At 35.0% G+C, this 27,785-nt stretch overlaps 1 protein-coding gene across 1 annotated transcript; it reads right to left on the bottom strand.

Moving 5' to 3' along the window:
• Nucleotides 1-1,056: 1,056 nt before the first annotated feature.
• Nucleotides 1,057-10,519, bottom strand: dlx2a (distal-less homeobox 2a). Its single transcript, XM_061880034.1, has 3 exons — nucleotides 10,084-10,519; nucleotides 4,381-4,565; nucleotides 1,057-4,297 (listed from the first exon to the last, which is right to left on the bottom strand). The coding sequence occupies exons 1-3, from the start codon at nucleotides 10,406-10,408 to the stop codon at nucleotides 3,920-3,922; spliced, it is 888 nt and encodes a 295-aa protein (XP_061736018.1). The 5' UTR covers nucleotides 10,409-10,519; the 3' UTR covers nucleotides 1,057-3,919.
• Nucleotides 10,520-27,785: the final 17,266 nt, after the last annotated feature.

The following is a 27,785-nucleotide window of genomic DNA, read 5'->3' as shown; positions in this document are numbered from 1 at the left end:
TCTTACTTTTGTCTTTATTTTACCATGTAAAAAACATCTTTACCATGAATTGATTAACGTGGACCCCGACTTAAACTTATTGGGGTGTTACCATTTAGTGGTCAATTGTACGGAATATGTACTGTACTGTGCAAACTACTAATTACAAGTTTCAATCAATCAATTATTTATTTTTTTGCCATTGCTCAAAAACCAAAAATAATGACAAAAAACATCCATGTTATAATGAATCATTTTCAAACCTCCAATTAGTTCAAATATTTCACTCTTTAATGTTTTATGTGGTAAATATTGCATATATTGTGCAGTTGCCATATAAAAACAATTTTTTCTTTGACAATAGAGCATAAAACAAACAAAATAATAGTAAAACGTAAAATCGACAGATATATCTGAAGTTGATCTCGTAACTTAAGTGTTGAAAGTTAAAAAAATAATAATAAAAATGTATCACTTTCTGAGTGGGGCACCTTTTGGTTTCCAAATATACTCAGTGGTATTTTATTATCTTTTCACTGTGATTACTCAAAAATATAAAATAATTAAAATCAATGGTGTCCTGCATTATTGATCTTTTAGGGCTCTAATTACTAAATACTGCATATTTCAGTGTGACTATGAAAAAAACACAGATGTTTTTGACAGTAATGCTATAAAACCTTTTTTTTTAAAGTTGATATAGAGATTTAAAGTAAGCGTTGAATAAAAAATAAAAATGTTTTTACCTATTTTTAACATTTTAATAACTTAGACCCTTTATGGTCCCCGGGACCTCCAAAGGTAAAATACATTTTAAGAAATCCATATATTTTGTTATGGTTTGAAAATGAAAAATATCAAAATAGCCCCCGCATGTTTTAATTTTTCCATGTGCGGCCCTCAGTGGAAAAAGTTTGGACACCCCTGTATTAGATCATCCACAAGTGTGGCTTTTCTCTCTGCAATTTTAACGTTTGTGGCTTTTTTTCCATGGCCGACGTGATTGTTGCAAGCAGCCCTATGGGGAAAGTCTAATATAATAAATCGTGTTAATACTGTCAATAAAGGAAGTGAGAGTTCAGAGGAACATTTTTTTTTATTTAAATAATCATATCGAGCACAGGTAAAAAAAATAAATAGAACACAAACACATGGTACAAAAAAAATCAGATGCAGAACAATCAGTAGCTTTGGTAAATGATTTGTTTTTGCAACCAATAGCTTTAAAAAACATGCATTTATAAAATAATCATATTTACAGACGTGCAGAATTGATGCAGATGGAGGAAACGTCTGTTGAATATTCTTCACACAATAACAAAATGATGACGTCATGTAGAAAAAAGGCACCATACGTTGACTTGACGTCATGACGGGGAGGATTTTTTTTGCAGGGAAAAAAGATAATAATAATTATTATTATCAATATTATTACTATAATAAAAGTGGTTCGTTCGTTCGTTCATTTGTTCCTGGAAATGAACAAAAATAAATAAATACAAAAATAAGTGTTGAGACTGTGGATCTACATATGTGCACCAGGTCCATGTTTTGGCTTCCACTCGTAAAAATGTATTGAGATGGAGAAAACGTCTGTTTGATTATCCATCACACAATTACAAAAATGATGAGGTCATGTAGAAAAAGGCACCGTACGTTGACTTGAGCTACATCATGACGGCCAAGGATGGGCTTTTTTTTTTAGCAGGGAAAAAAAGTTAAGTCCGGCTTTAATAATAATTAAAATAATAATTATCAATTATTATTATTATCATCATTACTATTATAATAATTATTATTATTATAAAAGTGGTTCATTCATTTGTTCCTGGACATAAACAAAATAAATAAATACAAAATTAAATGTGGAGACTGTGGATTTTTTTTGTGTTTTGGCTTCCGCTCGTAAAAATGTATTGAGATGGAGGAAACGTCTGTTTGAATATTCATCACACAATTACAAAAATGATGAGGTCATGTAGAAAAAGGCACCGTACGTTGACTTGAGCTACATCATGACGGGCAAGGATGTTTTTTTTTTTTGTTTTTGTTTTTTTTTGCAGGGAAAAAAGTCAAGTCCGGCTTTAGTAATAATTATCAATTATTATCATCATCATTACTATTATTATAATAATTACTATAATAAAAGTGGTTCATTAATTTGTTCCTGGACATAAACTAAATAAATATAAAATTAAGTGTTGGGACTGTGGATTTTTTGTGTGTTTTGGTTTCCTCTCGTAAAAATGTATGGTCTCTTTGAATATTCATCACACAATTACAAAAATGATGAGGTCATGTAGAAAAAGGCACCGTACGTTGACTTGAGCTACATCATGACGGGCAAGGATGGTCATTTTTTTTTGCAGGGGAAAAAGTCAAGTCCGGCTTTAATAATAATTATAATAATTATTATCAATTAATATTATTATTATCATCATTACTATTATAATAATAATTATTATTATTATAAAAGTGGTTCATTCATTTGTTCCTGGACATAAACAAAGTAAATAAATACAAAATTAAATGTGGAGACTGTGGATTTTTTTTGTGTTTTGGCTTCCTCTCGTAAAAATGTATTGAGATGGAGGAAACGTCTGTTTGAATATTCATCACACAGTTACAAAAATGATGAGGTCATGTAGAAAAAGGCACCGGACGTTGACTTGAGCTACATCATGACGGGCAAGGATGGTTTTTTTTTTTTTTTTTTTTGCAGGGAAAAAAGTCAAGTCCGGCTTTAGTAATAATTATCAATTATTATCATCATCATTACTATTATTATAATAATTACTATAATAAAAGTGGTTCATTAATTTGTTCCTGGACATAAACAAAATAAATATAAAATTAAGTGTTGGGACTGTGGATTTTTTGTGTGTTTTGGTTTCCTCTCGTAAAAATGTATGGTCTCTTTGAATATTCATCACACAATTACAAAAATGATGAGGTCATATAGAAAAAGGCACCGTACGTTGACTTGAGCTACATCATGACGGGCAAGGATGGTCATTTTTTTTTGCAGGGGAAAAAGTCAAGTCCGGCTTTAATAATAATTATAATAATTATTATCAATTATTATTATTATTATCATCATTACTATTATAATAATAATTATTATTATAAAAGTGGTTCATTCATTTGTTCCTGGACATAAACAAAATAAATAAATACAAAATTAAATGTGGAGACTGTGGATTTTTTTTGTGTTTTGGCTTCCGCGTAAAAATGTATTGAGATGGAGGAAACGTCTGTTTGAATATTCATCACACAATTACAAAAATGATGAGGTCATGTAGAAAAAGGCACCGGACGTTGACTTGAGCTACATCATGACGGGCAAGGATGTTTTTTTGTTTTTTTTTCCTGGGATAAAAGTCAAGTCTGGCTTTAGTAATAATTATAATAATTATCAATTATTATTATCATCATCATTACTATTATAATAATAATTACTATAATAAAAGTGGTTCATTAATTTGTTCCTGGACATAAACAAAATAAATACAAAATTAAGTGTTGGGACTGTAGATTTTTTGTGTGTTTTGGCTTCCTCTCGTAAAAATGTATGGTCTCTTTGAATATTCATCACACAATTACAAAAATGATGAGGTCATGTAGAAAAAGGCACCGTACGTTGACTTCAGTTACATCATGACGGGCAAGGATGGCCTTTTTTTTTTTTTTTGCAGGGAAAAAGTCAAGACCGGCTGTAATAATAATAATAACAATAATAATAATAATTATTATTATACTTATTATAACTATATTAAAAGTAGTTCATTCGTTCATTTTTTTCCTGGACATAAACAAAATAAATAAATAGAAAAATAAGTGTTGAGACTGTGGATCTATATATGTGCGCCAGGTCCATGTTTTGGCTTCCGCTCGTAAAAAGAAGGGCGCGACAACAACAACAAAAATGAGGAGTTGGACTTCAGAATATCGTGCCTGCGCTGATGAGGGCGTTGTTGTTGTTGTTGTGGTGGTGGTGGTGTTGTTGGTGTTGGTGGAGCAGCGGCTGCAGGTGCTGGGAGTTCGTGTTGGAGTACCAGGAGTAGTTGGCCAGAAAGGAGGATGAGGATGATGAGGATGGGGAGGAGGAGGAGGAGGAAGAAGGCGCGCCGAGGATGGGGGGGCTGTCGGTGCCGGGGGTCATCGTGCTCATGCCCGCAGTCTGTGGAAAGTCCCAGGCGCTGGGCGGGGACGCGCACGGCGGGGACTCGCTGGCGGGCACGTGTTGATCCGCCGGGATTTCTCCGTTCTTCCACAGCTTCTTGAACTTGGAGCGCCGGTTCTGGAACCAGATCTTCACCTGTGGAGCGAGGGGGAGATGTTACGTCACGTCAGGACACGCCCACGCAGGGTCGGAGCGCGCGTGCCGGCCTGACAGCTCACCTGCGTCTGCGTCAGACCCAGCGAGGCCGCCAGCTCGGCGCGCTCCGGCAGCGCCAAGTACTGCGTCTTCTGGAACCTTCTCTGCAGCGCCGCCAGTTGGAAGCTGGAGTAAATAGTTCGAGGTTTTCGGACTTTCTTTGGTTTGCCGTTCACCATCCGGATTTCTGGCTCGCTCTCTTCTTTCTCTGCAGGGGTGACACATACTTGGACTTTGACGCACCATTTAGACCAAGACCACTTAGAGCAGGAGTGGCAACATGCACTCTAAAAAATGTTGGCTTAAAAATAACCCAACTGTTGGGTCAGAAAAGGACCAACCCCTTATTCGCGTAATTTTAACTCATTTTAACTTTGTATTTTTTTTACCCTTTTTATACTGTGTAGGACTTTGATATTTAAAAACATGTAAAGTGCGTTTATTATTATTATAAATTATTATTATTATTGTAACCTATTTTTATGGTTTTGCCTCTTTGGGATGTTAAGTTCCTCTTATACAGTATAGGTCTTGAGCTCTTATTTTGAAGGCGAAAAGACCTATACTGTATGACAGGAATTTAACATCACAAAGAGGCAAAACCATAAAAATAGGTTACATTATTATTATTATTATCATTTTAACTCAACATTCTGGGTTCATTTTTTTCAACCCAAATTTTTGTTGAATTATTTAACCTAAAAGTTGAGTTATGACAACTTAATGTTGGGTTATTCAAAACCAAACTATCGGGCTGAATTATTTAACCCAGAAGTTGAGTAATGCTAACTCAATGTTGGGTGATAATTATGTTAATGAGATGAATCCATAGTAAAATTCCCTTCAAGAAAAAAAAAGAGAAAAAAAAGCCTTTTACCGTGATGAAAACAACCCAAAAATGACTCAATTTAGAAAACCCAGAAATGTTGTTAAAATAATACCTTTATAACCAGACAAAATGGATTGCTCTTCATAAAAAAATAACTCCAAAATTTAAGCCAACACCAGAAACTCAAATTGCTTTTTTTGTGTGTGTGTGTGTGTGTGTGTGTTGTCGAAAAAAAACCCCAACAATAAAAATGTGGAACAAGAGCAAAAAAAGACCGAATATAAAGAGAAAAAAGCTGAATTTTTTTGAGACATTTGAAAAGTGTAATTATGTGATAAACTTTTTCCTTTTGTTTTGGTAAAAAAATAAGAATGCTGCAAACATATTTTGTTTAGTGTCAGCTTTGCTTTATAAGTGACAACATGTTTTATTTATAGTTATTAGTATTGAAATCTTATCGTTTTGAAAACACAGAAATGGAGATAAAATAATACCCTTAAAACCCCCCAAAAATGGATTGCATAAAAAATACCTCCAAAATTTAACCCCACTAGAAACTCATAATTTGCAAAAGACCTAATTTAATGAGAAAAAAGCTGAAAAAATTCGACACATTTGAAAAGTGTAATTATGTGGGGGACATCCCCCCTCCCCCTCTTGTTTTTTTGGGGGGGTAAAAGAAATAAAAAATGCCTCAAACATATTTAGTTTAATGCCAGCTTTGCGTTATAAGTGACAAAATGTGGAAATTATAGTTATTAGTATTAAAATCTTAGTTTTGAAAACCCAGAAATGGAGATAAAATAATACTCTTATAACCCCCAAAAAATGGATTGCATAAAAAGGAACTCCAAAATTTAACCCAACACTAGAAACTCCTAAATTGCTTTTATTTAGTGCGTTGGCGAAAAAAACTCAATAAAAATGTGGAACAAGAGCGAAAAAGACCTAATGTGATGACAAAAATGCTGAACATTTTTTTTGACACATTTGAAAAGTGTAATTATGTGCGGGACATTTCCCTTTGTTTTTCTTTTGTTTCGTTAAACAAAAAAATATAAATAAAATGCTACAAACCTATTTTGTTTCGTGTCAGCTTTGCGTTATAAAGGTCAAAATGTATTATTTATATTTACGTTTTGAAAACCCAGAAATGGAGTTACATTAATACCCTTATAAACATGTATTATTTATAGTTATTGGTATCAACATTTTAGGTCTTAGTCATCACCTTACGTTTTTTTGCCCGTTTTTTCCTTACATTTTAATACACTTATAACCACCAAAAACCGGATTGCTCTTCATAAAAAAAAAAACCTCCAAAATTTTACCCAACACTGTAAACTCAAATTTGATTTTTTTAGTGTGTGTTGTCGAAAAAAATAAAAAAAATAAAAATGTGGAACAAGAGCAAAAAATAACTCATGTAATGAAAAAAGAAAGCTTACATTTTTTACACAACATTTGAAAAGTATTAATTATGTGGGGGACATTTTCCTTATTTTTTTTCTAAAAAAAAAAAAAAAAAAAAAAAAAAAAGCTACAAACACATTTTGTTAGGTGTTAGCTTTGCGTTATAAGTGACAACATGTATTATTTATTGTTATTGGTATTAAAATCTTATCGTTTTGAAAACCCAGAAATGGAGTTAAAATAGTACACTTATAAACATCCCAAACAAATGGATTGCGCTTCATAAAAAATACCTCCAAAATTTAATCCAACACAAGAAACTCATAAATTGCATTTTGTTTAGTGTTGTTAAAAAAAAAAAAAAAAAAAAGTGGAACAAGAGCAAAAAAGAACAAATTTAATGAAAAAAAAAAAGGTTATTTTTGAAAAGTATAATTATGTGGGTGATATTTTCCTTTCTTTTCTTTTTTTGTTAAAAAAAAAGAAGCTACAAACATATTTTGTTTAGTCTCAGCAACATGTGTTATTTAGAGTTATTGGTATTAAAATCTTATCGTTTTGAAAACCCAGAAACTTAAAAATAATACACTTATAACCCCCAAAAATGAATTGCTCTTCATAAAAAATACCTCCAAAACTTAACCCAACACTAGCAACTCATAAATTGCATTTTTTTAGTGTGTGGTCGAAAAAACAAAAATAAAAATAAAAACGTGGAACAAGAGCAAAAAAGACTTAATGTAATCAGAAAAAAGCTGATTTTTTTTAAATTGACACTATTGGGGATATTTTCCTTTTTTTTGGGGAGTTTAAAAAAAAGCTACAAACATTTAGTTTAATGTCAGCTTTGCGTTATAAGTGACAACATGTATTATTTATAGTTATTTGTATTAAAATGTTATCGTTTTGAAAACCCAGAAATGGAGTTAAAATAATGCACTTATAACCCCCCAAAAATGGATTGCTCTTCATAAAAAAAAAACCCACCAAAATTTAACCCAACACAACTCAAACAAAATTGTGTTTTTATTGTGTGTTGTCGGAAAAAAAAATAAATAAATAAATAAAAACGTGAAACGAGCAAAAAATAATTAATGTAATGAGAAAAAAGCAGATTTTTTTTTTTTTAAATAGACACATTTGGGGTGTTTTTCTTTTTTTTTGTAAGAAAAAAAAGCTACAAACATATTTTGTTTGGTGTCAGCTTTGCGTTATAAGTGACAACATGTATTATTTATAGTTATTTATATTAAAATCTTATCGTTTTGAAAACCCAGAAATGGAGTAAAAATATTACACTTAAACCCCCCCAAAAACGGATTGCTCTTTAAAAAAAACAAACTCAAAAATTTAACCCAACACTAACTACTCATAAATTGCATTTTTTTAGTGTGTTGTCGAAAAAAATAAAAAATAAAAATGTGGAACAAGAACAAAAAAAAAACCTAATGTAATGAGAAAAAAGATGATTTTTTTTTTTTTAAATAATTTGAAACTCTAGGGGACGTTTTCTTATTTTTTTGGGGTTAAAAACATATTTCGTTTGGTGTCAGCTTTGCGTTATAAGTGACAACATGTATTATTTATAGTTATTTATATTAAAATGTTATCGTTTTGAAACCCCAGCAATGGAGTTAAAATAATACACTTATAACCCCACAAAAATGGATTGCTCTTCATAAAAAAAACCTCCAAAATTGAACCCAACACCAACAACTAATGAATTGCGTTTTTTTAGTGTTGTCGAAAAAAAAAAAAAGTGGAACAAGAGCAAAAAAAGACAAATTTAATGAGAAAAAAGCTGTTTTTTTTTAAAAGAATTTGACACATTTGGGGATTTTTTATTTTTATTTTTTTTTGGTTTAAAAAAAAAGAAGCTACAACCATATTTTGTTTAGTGCAAGCTTTGCGTTATAAGTGACAACATGTATTATTTATAGTTATTTATATTAAAATCTTATCGTTTTGAAAAGCCAGAAATGGAGTTAAAATAATACACTTATAACCCCACAAAAATGGATTGCTCTTCATAAAAAAACCCTCCAAAATTTAACCCAACACCAACAACTAATGAATTGCGTTTTTTTAGTGTTGTCGAGAAAAAAAAAAAGTGGAACAAGAGCAAAAAAGACCTATTTAATGAGAAAAAAACAGTTTTTTTTAAGAATTTGACACATTTGGGGATTTTTTATTTTTATATTTTTTTGGTTTAAAAAAAAAAGCTACAAACATATTTTGTTTAGTGCCAGCTTTGCGTTATAAGTGACAACATGTATTATTTATAGTTATTTATATTAAAATCTTATCGTTTTGAAAAGCCAGAAATGGAGTTAAAATAATACACTTATAACCCCACAAAAATGGATTGCTCTTCATAAAAAAACCCTCCAAAATTTAACCCAACACCAACAACTAATGAATTGCGTTTTTTTAGTGTTGTCGAGAAAAAAAAAAGTGGAACAAGAGCAAAAAAGACCTATTTAATGAGAAAAAAACAGTTTTTTTTTAAAGAATTTGACACATTTGGGGATTTTTTATTTTTATATTTTTTTGGTTTAAAAAAAAAGCTACAAACATATTTTGTTTAGTGCCAGCTTTGCGTTATAAGTGACAACATGTGTTATTTATATTAAAATGTTATCGTTTTGAAAACACAGAAATGGAGTTAAAATAATACACTTAAAACCCCCCAAAAATAGATTGCTCTTCATAAAAAAAAAAAACCTCCAAAATTTAACCCAACACCAACAACTCATAAATTGCGTTTTTTTTAGTGTGTTGTCGAAAAAAAAAAGTGGAACAAGAGCAAAAAAAGACAAATTTAATGAGACAAAAAACCTTTTTTTTTTTTAAAGAATTTGACACATTTGGGGATATTTTTCTTTTTTTTTTTTTGGTTTAAAAAAAAAAGCTACAAACATATTTTGTTTAGTGCCAGCTTTGCGTTATAAGTGACAACATGTGTTATTTATAGTTATTTATATTAAAATGTTATTGTTTTGAAAACACAGAAATGGAGTTAAAATAATACACTTAAAACCCCCCAAAAATAGATTGCTCTTCATAAAAAAAAAAAACTCCAAAATTTAACCCAACACCAACAACTCATAAATTGCGTTTTTTTTAGTGTGTTGTCGAAAAAAAAAAAAGTGGAACAAGAGCAAAAAAAGACAAATTTAATGAGGAAAAAACCTTTTTTTTTTTTTAAAGAATTTGACACATTTGGGGATTTTTTATTTTTATATTTTTTTGGTTAAAAAAAAAAAGCTACAAACATATTTTGTTTAGTGCCAGCTTTGCGTTATAAGTGACAACATGTGTTATTTAGAGTAATTTATATTACTATGTTAGGCCTTCCTGTTCTTTTTTTCCTTACATTTTTTTTATTTTTTTACAGTTTTTTCATGGTTTTTGTCACACATGACGAGCGCAGTCTTTAACTAAATGTCATCGGACTGTTCTGTAAGACTTTGGCGTCCATTACCTGTGTCGGTGGGGGCGGGCGAGGTGGAGGGGGGTCCGTAGGAGCCGTAGCCCGCGTAGGGCGCGTCAAAGGCGGGCTGCACGTCGTAAGACCTGGGCTGGTAGTTCAGGGCGCCGCCGTACTGGAAGGAGGCCAGCGGGCCGAAGGGCGAGGGCGCGCATGCGTGTCCGTGTCCGGGCTGCGGGCTGTTGTAGTAGCTGCTGTCCGTGGCCGTGGACACCGGGAGCGTGGGCGACTCCTGCGACTTGTGCAGGCCGTGGTAGCTGCTGGACGTCATCTGGCTGGAGTGCATGTCGGCGCTCAGCGTGTCGAAAACTCCCGTCATCTTCAACTCGTACAGAAAGGTCTAAAAAAGCAGCATCCGGGAGTGGAAAAGAGAGGCGTGTTCCCCGCACCGTGGCCGTGATTATCTGCCACGGTGCGCGCACGGCCGCGCGCTTATGAGGGCGTGCGCGCGCGTCAGGCAGCCAATGATCGCAGCTGACGACTTGCTTTTTTTTTGTTTGTTTTTTTTTTGCTTTCACACCAAACATCTCCGTGGATCAGGAGAGAAAAAAGATTCCTTTATTTATTGGTGGCAAGGAGGCCCACGCAGGCTCGTCCGCTTCTTCTGCGTGGCTTGAGACTTTTATTTGGACGCAACATTTGGACAAAGAGATTTTAGAGCAGAAGTGTCGAAAGTGCGGCGACGTGCACGCTAAAACATGTTGGGTTGAAAATAACCCAGCTGCTGGGTCGGAAAAGGACCAACTCCTTATTTGGGTTATTTTAACTCATTTTAACTAACATTCAAATTTTAAATTTCTATTTTTTAACATTTTGTATACTTTTGCAGCACTTTGATATTTAAAAAAATGTAAATTAGGTCACACATGCAAATCATCATTATTATTATTATTAATATTATTATTATTATTATTATTATTATTATTATTAGGGACCGAATGTCGCTTTGGGACAGAGGACCCTATTGTATTTCTAAGGTTTTATTATTATTATACAGCCGACCCCCTTAAAATGCTTCATAACTCACCAAATTTAACACACACATCAGGACTGGCAAAAATGCGATCTAATCCAAAAAACAAAACTCTAAATTGCGCTCTAGCGCCCCCTAGGGAAAAAACACACAGAAAAACTGCTTGTAACTCCCGTTAGGAATGTCGTAGGGACATGAAACAAAAACCTCTATGTAGGTCTGACTTAGACCTACATTTCATACACTGACTTCCTTCAGCAAAAATCAACAGGAAGTTGGCAAAAACCCCTTCAAAACAAAAGTTTCCTAAAAAATGTCATTTTTGCCTCTAGGAGCTGTAATTTGACCCCCTTAACATGCTTCAAAACTCACCAAATTTAACACACACATCAGGACTGACGAAAATGCAATCTAATAAAAACAAACAAACTCAAATTTGCGCTCTAGCGCCCCCTAGGGAAAAAACACACAGAAAAAGTGCTTGTAACTCCCGTTAGGAATGTCGTAGGGACATGAAACAAAAACCTCTATGTAGGTCTTACTTGGGCCTACATTTCATACACTGACTTACTTCAGCAAAAATCAACAGGAAGTTGGCAAAAACTCCTTTCAAACAAAAGTTTCCTAAAAAATGTCATTTTTGCATCTTTGAGCTGTAATTTGACCCCCTTAAAATGCTTCAAAACTCACCAAACTGGACACACACATCAGGACTGGCGAAAATTGCGATCTAATAAAAAAAACAAAACCCCAAAATTGCGCTCTAGCGCCCCCTAGGAATAAAACACTGACAACACTGCTCTTGGGAAGAAAACACAGACAAAACTGTTTGTAACTTCCGGTAGGAATGTCGTAGGGACATGAAACAAAAACCTCTATGTAGGTCTCACTTAGACCTACATTTCATTCATTGACATCCTTCAGCAAAAATCAACAGGAAGTTGGCAATTACCCCTTCAAAACAAAACTTTTGTAAAACCCTGTCACCTTTTTTCAAATATTATCTCCTCTGAGCGCGTTTGTTGTGTTTGCTTCAAACTCGCACAGGAAAGAGATTAAACCCTTCTGATTAAAATTTGCGCAAAGAGTTTTTGTAACTGCTCCGGTTTTTATTTTACGAGACTTCAAAGAACAGCTGCGCTGATGCTGCTGCACTGCTGCCTTCCAAAGATGGCCGCTTAAAAGCAGGAAGCACCAGCGTGACCACACAATGCAGAGAAGGTAGGTAATGTGCGGGGTAAAGACATGTTGACTGAGTGAAAGAAGGAGGCACCAGTTTGACTCCAGGATACAGAGAAGGTAGGTAACGTGCAGGTAAAGATATGTTGTCTGGGTGATGGCAGGAAGCACCAGCATGTATGGGTGAAAGAAAGAAGCACCAGTGTGACCCTAGGATGCAGGGAAGGTAGGTAAAGTGCAGGTAAAGATACGTTGACTGGGTAAAGGCAGGAAACACCAGCAAAAGTCGGTCCCGTCCATCGCTGCTTGCAGCTTTAATTATTATTATTATTTTAACTCAACATTCTGGGTTAATTTTTTTTAACCTTGACTTTTGCGTTGAATTATTTAACTCAAAAGTTGAGTTATGACAATTTAATGTTGGGTTATTCCCAACCAAAACTATCGGGTTGACTTATTTAACCCTGAAGTTGAGTTATGCGAACTCAATGTTGGGTGACTGTAAATAATTTTAGTGAGATTAATCCATCCATCTGTGATGAGGTGGCGACTTGTCCAGGGTGTTAACTGCCTTCCGCCCGTTTGGAGCTGAGATGGCCACCAGCGCCCCCTGCGAATCAAAAGGGAATACGCGGTAGAAAAAAGGATGGATGGATGGAGATGAATCCATAATAAAATTCCCTTCAAGAAAAAACAAAACCTTTTACTTTTCTCATTGAAAAACAACCCAAAAATGTCTCATTTAGAAAACCCAGAAATGGAGTTAAAATAATCCCCTTATAACCCCAAATGGACTGCTCTTCCCTAAATAAAATAAAAACTCAAACATTTAAACCGACAGGGACAAGCGGTAGGAAATGGATCGATGGACTAGCAATTCCTGAATTGCATTTTTGATAAAAAGAAAAAGAAAAGAAAAAATAATGTTAAATTAAAATAAAAGAAGGTTTTACAGGCTATGGTCAAGAGCAGATTTTTAAAAGCAACAGCGTCCCTGTGTGGTCAAAATCTGCATTGCACTTGTTTTTTCTTGTTCAGGTGAGAATAAACTATCTCAAATATACATTCAGTCAAATAAATCATCATTATTTTACATGATATTTGACACATTTTGAATATTTACTTCATTTAAATCAGAGCTGTCCAAACTATTTCCACTGAGGGCTGCACACTGAAAAATTAAAGCATGCGGGGGCCATTCTGATATTTTTCATTTTCAAAACCAATATAATATATTTATATATATATTTTTTACCTGTAGGGCTCCCGTCAAGTTTGGTCTCAGGAACATGAAAGGGTCTCAGTCACTAAAATGTTAAATCAGTCATTATCCAAATCAACTTTGGGCATATTTGTCAATATAAAGTTGTTGTTTTTTTCAAATTTTATATTTTTTTGTCAAATCCATTTTCTTGGCAAAAACACAAAATAGCCAATATTTTAGTATACTATAATCAATATAACAAAATTGATTTTGAGCAATGACAAATTAAAAAAAAAAGAAAAAAAAGTCCCACAAAAATTCTTGGTGATCCATAAAAGTATTGAACATAACTCATACATTTTGCCCAGTCTATAAAATCCGCTACACCTCCCTGATACCCAAGTACATGTCAAACTACTTCCTTAACGTAAATGAGCGCCATAACCACAACACCAGGGGGAGCTCCACAAACCAGGTTAAACCCAGATTCTGATCTAACAAAGGTCTTAACTCATTCTCTTTCTATGCCACATCAATGTGGAATGCACTCCCAACAGGTGTAAAAGTAAGTGCATCTCTTGCTTTCGGTCCCCTAGAGGGGGGGGTTGCCCACATCCGAGGTCCTCTCCAAGGTTTCTCATAGTCAGCATTGTCACTGGCGTCCCACTGGGTGTGAATTCTCCCTGCCCACTGGGTGTGAGTTTTCCTTGCCCTTTTGTGGGTTCTTCCGAGGATGTTGTAGTCGTAATGATTTGTGCAGCCCTTTGAGACATTTGTGATTTGGGGCTATATAAATAAACATTGATTGATTGATTGATATCCTCCTTCAAAACCGCTCTAAAACAACACCTCCAGGCAACTTCAACACTTTACTAATACCCTCCTCCATTCACATCCCATCTCCCCGGATTATAAACAACTCAAATGTACTTCTAATGTATATACTTGTTCTTATGCTATGTGAACTCACTATGTTCTCTGCTGGCTATACATATCCTACTAAGTAAGAAAAGCTCCTCATCCCACCCCCCGGATTGTAAATAATGTCAATAATTCAATGTATATACTATGATGATTAACTTGTGTGATGACTGTATTATGTTGATAGTATATATTTGTACCATGAATTGATTAACGTGGACCCCGACTTAAACAAGTTGAAAAACTTATTGGGGTGTTACCATTTAGTGGTCAATTGTAGGGAATATGTACTGTACTGTGCAATCTACTAATAAAAGTATCAATCAATCAATCAGTAAGAGCCATATAATATTTTTTTTTAACACTGAACACAACTAAACACGTGCATTTTTAAGTAAGACCAACATTTCTAGAGTATAATAGGTCTCTTATTCTTTGTAATAACATTGTTATTCTGAAGCTAACTGTGGAGGGGGTGTGGCCTGCGGGCCTGCAGCGACAGGTGCGTAGATGGCCCAGCTGGGCCTTGTTATCTAATCACCTGTCGCTCTGTTATAAGCAGCAGCCAGGAGGAGAGACGGGGTTTCACTTTCACTTTTTTAACCTGTGTGATGACTGCATTATGTTGATAGTATATATTTGTACCATGAATTGATTAACGTGGACCCCGACTTAAACAAGTTGAAAAACTTATTGGGGTGTTACCATTTAGTGATCAATTGTACGGAATATGTACTGAATTGTGCAATCTACTAATAAAAGTTTCAGTCAATCAATCAATCAATGGAGTGTTTGGACATCAGGACCTGACTTTGACAAAGTCCTTGTCCTAATTTTAATGACTTGTGCCTGCTGGGATTGTTTGACATAGAAAGAAACAAACAAAAAAAAAGTCTGCGGGCTATAGAGCGTTTTCCGTTCGGGCTCCAGTACTCTGGAATGCCCTCCCGGTAACAGTTCGAGATGCTACCTCAGTAGAAGCATTTAAGTCTCATCTTAAAACTCATCTGTATACTCTAGCCTTTAAATAGACCTCCTTTTTAGACCAGTTGATCTGCCGCTTCTTTTCTTTCTCCTATGTCCCCCCCTCCCTTGTGGAGGGGGTCCGGTCCGATGACCATGGATGAAGTACTGGCTGTCCAGAGTCGAGACCCAGGATGGACCGCTCGTCAGGACCCAGGATGGACCGCTCGCCTGTATCGGTTGGGGACATCTCTACGCTGCTGATCCGCTTGAGATGGTTTCCTGTGGACGGGACTCTCACTGCTGTCTTGGAGCCACTATGGATTGAACTTTCACAGTATCATGTTAGACCCGCTCGACATCCATTGCTTTCGGTCCCCTAGAGGGGGGGGGGGTTGCCCACATCTGAGGTCCTCTCCAAGGTTTCTCATAGTCAGCATTGTCACTGGCGTCCCACTGAATGTGAATTCTCCCTGCCCACTGGGTGTGAGTTTTCCTTGCCCTTTTGTGGGTTCTTCCGAGGATGTTCTAGTCGTAATGATTTGTGCAGTCCTTTGAGACATTTGTGATTTGGGGCTATATAAATAAACATTGATTGATTGATTGAGTACGTCTTCCCTTCTGTGTTTGTTTGTATGATTGCATGTCTTCATGTTTGCACGATCTGCGCTAAATAAATAATACTATAAAAACAAAAGATAGCTGGCATAATGACGAGCGATACCGTTAGCTGCCACAAGATGGCGCCATATCTTGTCTCAACAACAAGAAAAGTTTCACCTCCACTTTTTAGGAAGTTAATTTTCTGAGCGTGTGTGTGCGTGACTGTGTTCTTATTGTTATTATTAATTTACTTATTTAAATATTTTTATAAATATGTTTGGTATTTTTTTAAAATGTGATATTATCCAATTTACATCATTTTATAAAATGCTCTTTACAAATAAATTATTATTGTTAAAGTCATTCGATCATAGATTAACTTTTTTAAATGTATTATTTGAATTTTTTTTTACTTTTGCAATATATATTTCACACACTTGTATTTGTATTTGAGTTTAAAAAAAAAAATTCTATAAATAAAATGTATTATTCTTAATATTATAATTAATTTGTTATTTTTTTAAGTTTTTTTTTTTACTGTTGTTGATCGCTATTATATATACGTATTTTTTTTGTTTTTTAATTCTGTAAAATGTCTTTGAGTTTTTGAAAAGCACCCTGAAATAAAATATTTTTAACAATATTTTTTATTTTATTTTATTTTATTTATTTTTATTTTTTATTCTTATTGTAATATTTCTGTATTTTGCTTCCATTTAAACCCCCATTATTTACTTTTTACTTTTGTTTAAATTGATCTCAATTCTGTACACTGCTGCTGGAATTTTAATTTTTCTGAAGGAACTTTCCTGAAGGAATCAATAAAGTACTATCTAATTGTTAATAAATTAATTAATTAAAAACAGCATTTATTTTTACAGTTATATTTGCTATTTTGTTTTAAAACTGTAGAGCATCTGAGTTTTTGAAAAGCCCTCTTTAAATAAAATTGGTTTATTATTACTACAACCGTTGTCAATAATTCATCAATTAAATAATTATTTTAATGATTCATCATTTACTAATTATTTAATTAATTAATTAATTCCAGACAGGCATATTTTCATCATATCAGATTATAAATATTGGCCTTCTTTAATACCACAACCACTACTCTCAGACCATAAATAATAATAAAAACTGGACATTATTAACAAATGACTTAGATATGAATGCAGGTGTTGCTGATAAACCTAAACATTTGTTTTTATTTCTTTTTTGTTGTGAATTTTTAAATGCACACACACACTGCTTTGTCTGTTTTTAAATTGCATTTAAGTTTTGAATTCAACTTTGTAATTAGGATATTTTCATTCCCCCTGTATTTTAAAAACAGGTGCAGAGTGTACATAAACCCCAGCAGAATAATACAGTCGAAGTGTACTAGAAGTGTGTTGTCAGTTTTACAAAAAGCCAACCATTTAGGCCGTTGATGCGAGAATTTGGCATTTTTGAACCATAACAACATTGCATTTTAGGTAATAGTTACTTGAAAAATAGCTGGATCTTTAAAAATAACATATCTTATCATAACAATTGGCCATAAGTTGCTAAACTCAAAGCAGCTGGCATCAAATGATTATCACTACTTGCTTATTCTTTGGATTTATGCTTCTGTCGCCGACAATTTCCTAAAAGATACACTGTGAGGGTGTTTAAATAAAAGAATCATGAAATGAAAGCTGCAAGCAGCGATGGACGGGACTGCTTTGGCTGCTGCCCCCGCGACCCAAGCCCAGATAAGCGGTAGAAGATGGATGGATGGATTATTACACAGAGAATGAATTACCATCTAACATAATAGTGAGAGTCCAGTCCATAGTGGATCTAACATAATAGTGAGAGTCCAGTCCATAGTGGATCTAACATAATAGTGAGAGTCCAGTCCATAGTGGATCTAACATAATAGTGTGTGAGTCCAGTCCATAGTGGATCTAACATAATAGTGTGAGAGTCCAGTCCATAGTGGATCTAACATAATAGTGAGAGTCCAGTCCATAGTGGATCTAACATAATAGTGTGAGAGTCCAGTCCATAGTGGATCTAACATAATAGTGGGAGTCCAGTCCATAGTGGATCTAACATAATAGTGACAGTCCAGTCCATAGTGGATCTAGCATAATAGTGACAGTCCAGTCCATAGTGGATCTAACATAATAGTGACAGTCCAGTCCATAGTGGATCTAACATAATAGTGACAGTCCAGTCCATAGTGGATCTAACATAATAGTGACAGTCCAGTCCATAGTGGATCTAACATAATAGTGAGAGTCCAGTCCATAGTGGATCTAACATAATAGTGACAGTCCAGTCCATAGTGGATCTAACATAATAGTGACAGTCCAGTCCATAGTGGATCTAGCATAATAGTGACAGTCCAGTCCATAGTGGATCTAACATAATAGTGACAGTCCAGTCCATAGTGGATCTAACATAATAGTGACAGTCCAGTCCATAGTGGATCTAACATAATAGTGACAGTCCAGTCCATAGTGGATCTAACATAATAGTGAGAGTCCAGTCCATAGTGGATCTAACATAATAGTGACAGTCCAGTCCATAGTGGATCTAACATAATAGTGACAGTCCAGTCCATAGTGGATCCAACATAATAGTGAGAGTCCAGTCCATAGTGGATCTAACATAATAGTGACAGTCCAGTCCATAGTGGATCTAACATAATAGTGAGAGTCCAGTCCATAGTGGATCTAACATAATAGTGACAGTCCAGTCCATAGTGGATCTAACATAATAGTGACAGTCCAGTCCATAGTGGATCTAACATAATAGTGACAGTCCAGTCCATAGTGGATCTAACATAATAGTGACAGTCCAGTCCATAGTGGATCTAACATAATAGTGAGAGTCCAGTCCATAGTGGATCTAACATAATAGTGACAGTCCAGTCCATAGTGGATCTAACATAATAGTGACAGTCCAGTCCATAGTGGATCTAGCATAATAGTGACAGTCCAGTCCATAGTGGATCTAACATAATAGTGACAGTCCAGTCCATAGTGGATCTAACATAATAGTGAGAGTCCAGTCCATAGTGGATCTAACATAATAGTGAGAGTCCAGTCCATAGTGGATCTAACATAATAGTGAAAGTCCAGTCCATAGTGGATCTAACATAATAGTGAGAGTCCAGTCCATAGTGGATCTAACATAATAGTGAGAGTCCAGTCCATAGTGGATCTAACATAATAGTGAAAGTCCAGTCCATAGTTGATCTAACATAATAGTGAGAGAGTCCAGTCCATAGTGGATCTAACATAATAGTGAGAGTCCAGTCCATAGTGGATCTAACATAATAGTGAGAGTCCAGTCCATAGTGGATCTAACATAATAGTGACAGTCCAGTCCATAGTGGATCTAACATAATAGTGAGAGTCCAGTCCATAGTGGATCTAACATAATAGTGTGAGAGTCCAGTCCATAGTGGATCTAACATAATAGCGTGAGAGTCCAGTCCATAGTGGATCTAACATAATAGTGAGAGTCCAGTCCATAGTGGATCTAACATAATAGTGAGAGTCCAGTCCATAGTGGATCTAACATAATAGTGAGAGTCCAGTCCATAGTGGATCTAACATAATAGTGAGAGTCCAGTCCATAGTGGATCTAACATAATAGTGTGAGAGTCCAGTCCATAGTGGATCTAACATAATAGTGGGAGTCCAGTCCATAGTGGATCTAACATAATAGTGACAGTCCAGTCCATAGTGGATCTAGCATAATAGTGACAGTCCAGTCCATAGTGGATCTAACATAATAGTGACAGTCCAGTCCATAGTGGATCTAACATAATAGTGACAGTCCAGTCCATAGTGGATCTAACATAATAGTGACAGTCCAGTCCATAGTGGATCTAACATAATAGTGAGAGTCCAGTCCATAGTGGATCTAACATAATAGTGACAGTCCAGTCCATAGTGGATCTAACATAATAGTGACAGTCCAGTCCATAGTGGATCTAGCATAATAGTGACAGTCCAGTCCATAGTGGATCTAACATAATAGTGACAGTCCAGTCCATAGTGGATCTAACATAATAGTGACAGTCCAGTCCATAGTGGATCTAACATAATAGTGACAGTCCAGTCCATAGTGGATCTAACATAATAGTGAGAGTCCAGTCCATAGTGGATCTAACATAATAGTGACAGTCCAGTCCATAGTGGATCTAACATAATAGTGACAGTCCAGTCCATAGTGGATCCAACATAATAGTGAGAGTCCAGTCCATAGTGGATCTAACATAATAGTGACAGTCCAGTCCATAGTGGATCTAACATAATAGTGACAGTCCAGTCCATAGTGGATCTAACATAATAGTGAGAGTCCAGTCCATAGTGGATCTAACATAATAGTGACAGTCCAGTCCATAGTGGATCTAACATAATAGTGACAGTCCAGTCCATAGTGGATCTAACATAATAGTGACAGTCCAGTCCATAGTGGATCTAACATAATAGTGACAGTCCAGTCCATAGTGGATCTAACATAATAGTGAGAGTCCAGTCCATAGTGGATCTAACATAATAGTGACAGTCCAGTCCATAGTGGATCTAACATAATAGTGACAGTCCAGTCCATAGTGGATCTAGCATAATAGTGACAGTCCAGTCCATAGTGGATCTAACATAATAGTGACAGTCCAGTCCATAGTGGATCTAACATAATAGTGAGAGTCCAGTCCATAGTGGATCTAACATAATAGTGAGAGTCCAGTCCATAGTGGATCTAACATAATAGTGAAAGTCCAGTCCATAGTGGATCTAACATAATAGTGAGAGTCCAGTCCATAGTGGATCTAACATAATAGTGAGAGTCCAGTCCATAGTGGATCTAACATAATAGTGAAAGTCCAGTCCATAGTTGATCTAACATAATAGTGAGAGAGTCCAGTCCATAGTGGATCTAACATAATAGTGAGAGTCCAGTCCATAGTGGATCTAACATAATAGTGAGAGTCCAGTCCATAGTGGATCTAACATAATAGTGACAGTCCAGTCCATAGTGGATCTAACATAATAGTGAGAGTCCAGTCCATAGTGGATCTAACATAATAGTGTGAGAGTCCAGTCCATAGTGGATCTAACATAATAGCGTGAGAGTCCAGTCCATAGTGGATCTAACATAATAGTGAGAGTCCAGTCCATAGTGGATCTAACATAATAGTGAGAGTCCAGTCCATAGTGGATCTAACATAATAGTGAGAGTCCAGTCCATAGTGGATCTAACATAATAGTGAGAGTCCAGTCCATAGTGGATCTAACATAATAGTGTGAGAGTCCAGTCCATAGTGGATCTAACATAATAGTGTGAGAGTCCAGTCCATAGTGGATCTAACATAATAGTGAGAGTCCAGTCCATAGTGGGGCCAGCAGTGGATCATCTTGAGTGCAGAGACATCCCCGGTTCCCGGCTTTGAACAGCTAGCGCAACATAATAAACCTTTTTTAACACACACACACACACACACACACACACACACACACACACACACACACACACACACACACACGGACCCACAGGATTGGACAGTAAATGAGAAAGACACCCATCCCTAATGATTATTTCTGTATCTATTATTTTCTCCCTGCAGCATTTTGGGACCTTGTGTTCGATGCTCTGCATATTAGTCGTTAAAGCTACTTCTTACTCCGACACATAAGCCGGCGCTCAGTGGAGAGACGTGATGGAGGATTGTCTTTCCCCATCTCCTGCCGGGAAGATTGAAGCATCCATCGCCATGCCAACGCAGTCAAATCCCATCAGCCCAACATTCCAGCTTTGAACCAAAGGTGGTTCAGTGCGTCTTCTCCGGACGCTGACTCAGCAAAGTTGTTATTATCCCACTCAGCTCCCGTGTGCTGGCATCAACATGGAAATGAAGCAGCAAGTGTTCCTTGACCTCAACGTCTGAGAGGTGCTGTAAGTTCCGAGCATGTGCTTCCGGAGCACCGGAGAGAAGTTATTTTCAGCCACCAGAGGCGGGCGGACTACAACAATTGAAAGGAAGTGGAAGTGAGCAACGGAAAAAAAAAAACAGTTTTGAGGAGCTTCAATATCAGTATAGTTGGCAATTGGACATTTTATGTATCGTCCTGAAGGCCAGCGTCCTCGAGATCAGACCTGGGCCGGACATTCTTCAGCATTTTCTTATTTTACTGTTATATTTTTATTCCCATTGTTGCTTTTTAATTTTTGTTCTTATTGTAATATTTCTCTTTTTTGTTTCCATTTAAACCCCCATTATTTACTTTTTACTTTTATTTAAATTGATCTCAACTCTGTACACTGCTGCTGGAATTTTAATTTTCCTGAAGGAACTCTCCTGAAGGAATCAATAAAGTACTATCTATCCATCTATCTATCTATTTGTTTAGACCTCTAACATGAAACGTGTATTTGTCTATGTGATGTGCAGTTATGTCCTTAAATGACTAAGTCTTCAACTGTAGAAAATATTTCAATGGTTGAAATCTGCACTTTTGAGTGTTCTAGGAGTTATTAGGGTCATCTAGGTCACAGCAGACCTGAATAGCTCTTAATCTTCTTCCCTTTATGCGATTTGAAATGATTGAAATCAGCTCACTCCATTTTGAAAAAGATGACAGGTGAAGTGTCTCTCGTGACGTGACGAGTTTGACCCGGCAGTATTTTTAGGCAGGCGCATACTATATACCTGGCGGCAATTCAAGGAAATACAGTAACAGGTCAAATGTAGAAACAAACAGAAATGTCCACTGCAGAGGACGCTGGTTGTATACGCCGAGCAAAGAAACAACGATGTGTGGCTTTGCAAGGACAACAAAAGGAATCCCCCCAGAATTCCCAGTGTCACGGGCCTGGCCTGAGAAAGAATGTCAGTGAGGTCTGAGGTCCCTTTGCTTCCATTGTCCCCCCCGCCCCCCCTCACTATAAAATGGCCTTTGTGTGAAGTGAGCGGAGGCCATTTAGTGCGGATGGTGTGAGCACAAAGGAGGGCACGGCTGTCACAACAGGACAGGATCAGCTGCTTGCACCACTCGGTCCTTCAACGCCAGGCAGAAGATTTGCTTGCAATTTAGATGAAGAAGGAGTTGATTTAAAAGGGAAACTACACTTTTTTTTTCCCCGTCACAGCAACCAAAAATACTCTGCATTTACCCAATTTTAACAAAGTAAATAAAACAACAAAATGGTGAGTGTCAGAAGAGAAGTAGGATAATAATAATCATAGTAACAATAACAATCTGATTCTTTATCAATAACACAATACATGATGATCTTCTATAACAAAATGTACTTACATGATATTGTAGTACATATAGTACATCATTACATAATGCATATATGATTACATACATGAAATATCAAATAAAATACAATAAAAATATTATTGGAAAAATAGTTACGCATTACACTTTAAGACCAATGTCTTGGAAAAATATATCACTCTTGAATCAACACAGCAGTGACTACTTTCATCAATGTTAATTACAAATAGAATAGAATAGAATAGAATAGAAAGCACTTTATTGATCCCTGGTGGAAATTCAACACCACAGTTTACTCACAATAAACAATAAACACTAGGGTATTTTTACGTGTGAATAATATAAATACAGTGTATTATACATCATTATTCACATGTAAATAATATAAATACAGTCTATTATACAGCATTATTCACATGTGAATAACATACATACAGTCTATAATAAAGCATTATTCAAATGTGAATAACATAAATACAGTCTATTAAAAAGCATTATTCAAATGTGAATAACATAAATACAGTCTATTATACAGCATTTTTCACATGTGAATAATATAAATACAGTCTATTATACAGCATTATTCACATGTGGATAACATACATACAGTCTATAATAAAGCATTATTCAAATGTGAATAACATAAATACAGTCTATTAAAAAGCATTATTCAAATGTGAATAACATAAATACAGTCTATTATACATCATTATTCACATGTAAATAATATAAATACAGTCTATTATACAGCATTATTCACATGTGAATAACATACATACAGTCTATAATAAAGCATTATTCAAATGTGAATAACATAAATACAGTCTATTAAAAAGCATTATTCAAATGTGAATAACATAAATACAGTCTATTATACATCATTATTCACATGTAAATAATATAAATACAGTCTATTATACAGCATTATTCACATGTGAATAACATACATACAGTCTATAATAAAGCATTATTCAAATGTGAATAACATAAATACAGTCTATTAAAAAGCATTATTCAAATGTGAATAACATAAATACAGTCTATTATACAGCATTTTTCACATGTGAATAATATAAATACAGTCTATTATACAGCATTATTCACATGTGGATAATATAAATACAGTCTATTAAACAGCATTATTCACATGTGAATAACATAAATACAGTCTATTATACAGCATTATTCACATGTGAATAATATAAATACAGTCTATTATACAGCATTATTCACATGTGGATAACATAAATACAGTCTATTATAAAGCATTATTCACATGTGAATAACATAAATGCAGTCTATTATACAGCATTATTCACATGTGAATAACAAATACAGTCTATTATACAGCATTATTCACATGTGAATAATATAAATACAGTCTGTTATACAGCATTATTCACATGTGGATAACATAAATACAGTCTATTATAAAGCATTATTCACATGTGAATAACATAAATGCAGTCTATTATACAGCATTATTCACATGTGGATATCATAAATACAGTCTATTATAAAGCATTATTCACATGTGAATAACATAAATACAGTCTATTATACAGCATTATTCACATGTGAATAACATAAATACAGTCTATTATACAGCATTATTCACATGTGAATAATATAAATACAGTCTATTATACAGCATTATTCACATGTGGATAACATAAATACAGTCTATTATAAAGCATTATTCACATGTGAATAATATAAATACAGTCTATTATACAGCATTATTCACATGTGAATAACATAAATACAGTCTATTTTACAGCATTATTCACATGTTAATAATATAAATACAGTCTATTATACAGCATTATTCACATGTGAATAACATAAATGCAGTCTATTATACAGCATTATTCACATGTGAATAACATAAATACAGTCTATTTTACAGCATTATTCACATGTTAATAATATAAATACAGTCTATTATACAGCATTATTCACATGTGAATAACATAAATGCAGTCTATTTTACAGCATTATTCACATGTGGATAACATAAATACAGTCTATTATAAAGCATTATTCACATGTGAATAAAATAAATACAGTCTATTATACAGCATTATTCACATGTGAATAACATAAATGCAGTCTATTATACAGCATTATTCACATGTGGATAACATAAATACAGTCTATTATAAAGCATTATTCACATGTGGATAATATAAATACAGTCTATTATAAAGCATTATTCACATGTGAATGAAATAAATACAGTCTATTATACAGCATTATTCACATGTGAATAACATAAATACAGTCTATTATACAGCATTATTCACATGTGGATAATATAAATACAGTCGATTATAAAGCATTATTCACATGTGAATAACATAAATACAGTCTGTTATACAGAATTATTCACATGTGAATAACATAAATACAGTCTATTATACAGCATTATTCACATGTGGATAATATAAATACAGTCGATTATAAAGCATTATTCACATGTGAATAACATAAATACAGTCTGTTATACAGCATTATTCACATGTGGATAACATAAATACAGTCTATTATACAGCATTATTCACATGTGAATAACATAAATACAGTCTATTATACAGCATTATTCAGATGTGAATAACATAAATACAGTCTATTATACAGCATTATTTACATGTGAATAACATAAATACAGTCTATTATACAGCATTATTCACATGTGAATAGTCTACATTATACATTTACAGTACATGTACAGTCAAAAGGAACATATGCATCATACAGTCTGATGGCTGTCGGTATGAAGGACTATATTACACTATAAGTATACTAGAGTCTTACTGTATGTAAGACTATAGTTACATAGTATATAATTGGTAGAAAGGTTTAATTAACACGTGTATAAGGATATTTCACATGTGTATATGAGTGAACAGTGTTTATGTTGTGTACAAGGTGTATTTATAATATGTTGTGCAAAGGAAATGTCATATTTCTAGTAAGCTCACCTTGTATTTGACATTGTTTGTAGGGTTAGGCCAAATAAGTCTTCAACTTCAGTCCAAACCCTTTCGGTCTGCAACATTTACGATTTATGAATGTACGACCGTTTGTTTACGTAAAACTGTTTGTTTATTTTGTTGACCACTGACCGAATAAATAATAAACAAATAACTAATAGTTTATCTGAATCAAATAACCTTACAATATTTGACATGTTCTCTTCTTTGTTGTACCTATCAAGAATATTGTTTTGCATTTCCTTTTAAATGAACATTTTATTTGCCACGTAAATATGACAAAGAATGATGGTTCACCCCTCCAATAATGTTCATCTCCTCTTCTTTGGCTCCACTCACGCTCCCCACGGCGTTGTGGTGTAGTGTTCATTAATAGATCTCCACACCTCTTTGTGTGCTTTTTCTATTTCTCCACACCTAATGTGTGCATCCTTAAGTAATCACCTCACTCCTTTCTAGAAATGTTTTCTTCTTGATATTCTTATTTATTTTTTCGCTCCATGTTGGGGTCCTAATCGTGGCACGCTGCCTATGAATGTGCCTGATTTAAAACGTCAAGCTGCCTTGAAACCACATTAGCTTTGGAAGGACATTTTAGCTGAGAACTAAAGTGCCGGATTTAGTAGTCTAACGGGGGGGGGTCCTACAGGCAGTAGTAAGACACCTCAATGTTCTGAATCCGTTGTAGCTAATAGGGGTCCTACAGGCAGGAGAAGGGTGATTCACCAAAACTGAAACTACTGATTATACACGCAATTTCTGCCATTTAAAAACACAAGAATTGCAAAAACAAAAATGATCGTTATGGCAACCATTCTGTGAAATAAACATTTATCCCTCATAGAGAACAAAAATGCAAAACGTCATAGCACATTTTCACTAAGTTCACCATCAACGAGAGCAGCGAGACCTAAGAAGCCAGGCTTTATTCTGCTGCTAAGTTGAGGAGAAAGCTCTCATCACCTGCAGGTGGTCACCTGACCGACCATCAACCCTCTCAGCCGACACTCAGCCACCTCAGCTCCGGTTACGCCAACCTGCCCCCGGGGCCCCGGGGCCGCTGGGACATGAAAGTGCTCTTTTCTGTGGGGGCTTGAACTCAAGGGAAGCCACTTACACGCCTCTTTGCTCACGGGGGTAGAAAACACACACACACACACACTTCTCAAAATGCAGGTGAAGGTGTTGTCATAACTTTCCATGCTTTGTTTGAACTTTCAATTTCAATAATATATTTCCCCAATTAGAATAAAATAGAATATACAATATATTGCTAAAAGTATTTGGCCAGCCATCCAAATGATGAGAATAAGGTGTCCTAATCCCTTGGCCCGGTGTATCAAATCAAGCACTTAGGCATGGAGACTGTTTCTACAAACATTTGTGAAATATCAATCAATCAATCAATGTTTATTTATATAGCCCCAAATCACAAATGTCTCAAAGGACTGCACAAATCATTACGACTACAGCATCCTCGGAAGAACCCACAAAAGGGCAAGGAAAACTCACACCCAGTGGGCAGGGAGAATTCACATCCAGTGGGACGCCAGTGACGGTGCTGATTATGAGAAACCTTGGAGAGGAAC

This window comes from Nerophis ophidion, linkage group LG19 (genome assembly GCF_033978795.1).
Source record: "Nerophis ophidion isolate RoL-2023_Sa linkage group LG19, RoL_Noph_v1.0, whole genome shotgun sequence".
In the NCBI taxonomy this organism is placed as follows: Eukaryota; Metazoa; Chordata; class Actinopteri; order Syngnathiformes; family Syngnathidae; genus Nerophis; species Nerophis ophidion.
Note: the sequence above shows the minus strand (reverse complement) of the source record. Positions and strands in the feature narration are given on the sequence as shown.

Bases quoted from the DNA above. Each gene is read 5' to 3' on its own strand.
- dlx2a (XM_061880034.1), bottom strand. From the start codon at position 10,408: ATGACGGGAGTTTTCGACACGCTGAGCGCCGACATGCACTCCAGCCAG. The intron at 4,566-10,083 runs GTAATGGACGCC...TCACCCCTGCAG, and splicing joins GCCCGCCCCCACCGACACAG to AGAAAGAAGAGAGCGAGCCA. The intron at 4,298-4,380 runs GTGAGCTGTCAG...CTCGCTCCACAG, and splicing joins TGGGTCTGACGCAGACGCAG to GTGAAGATCTGGTTCCAGAA.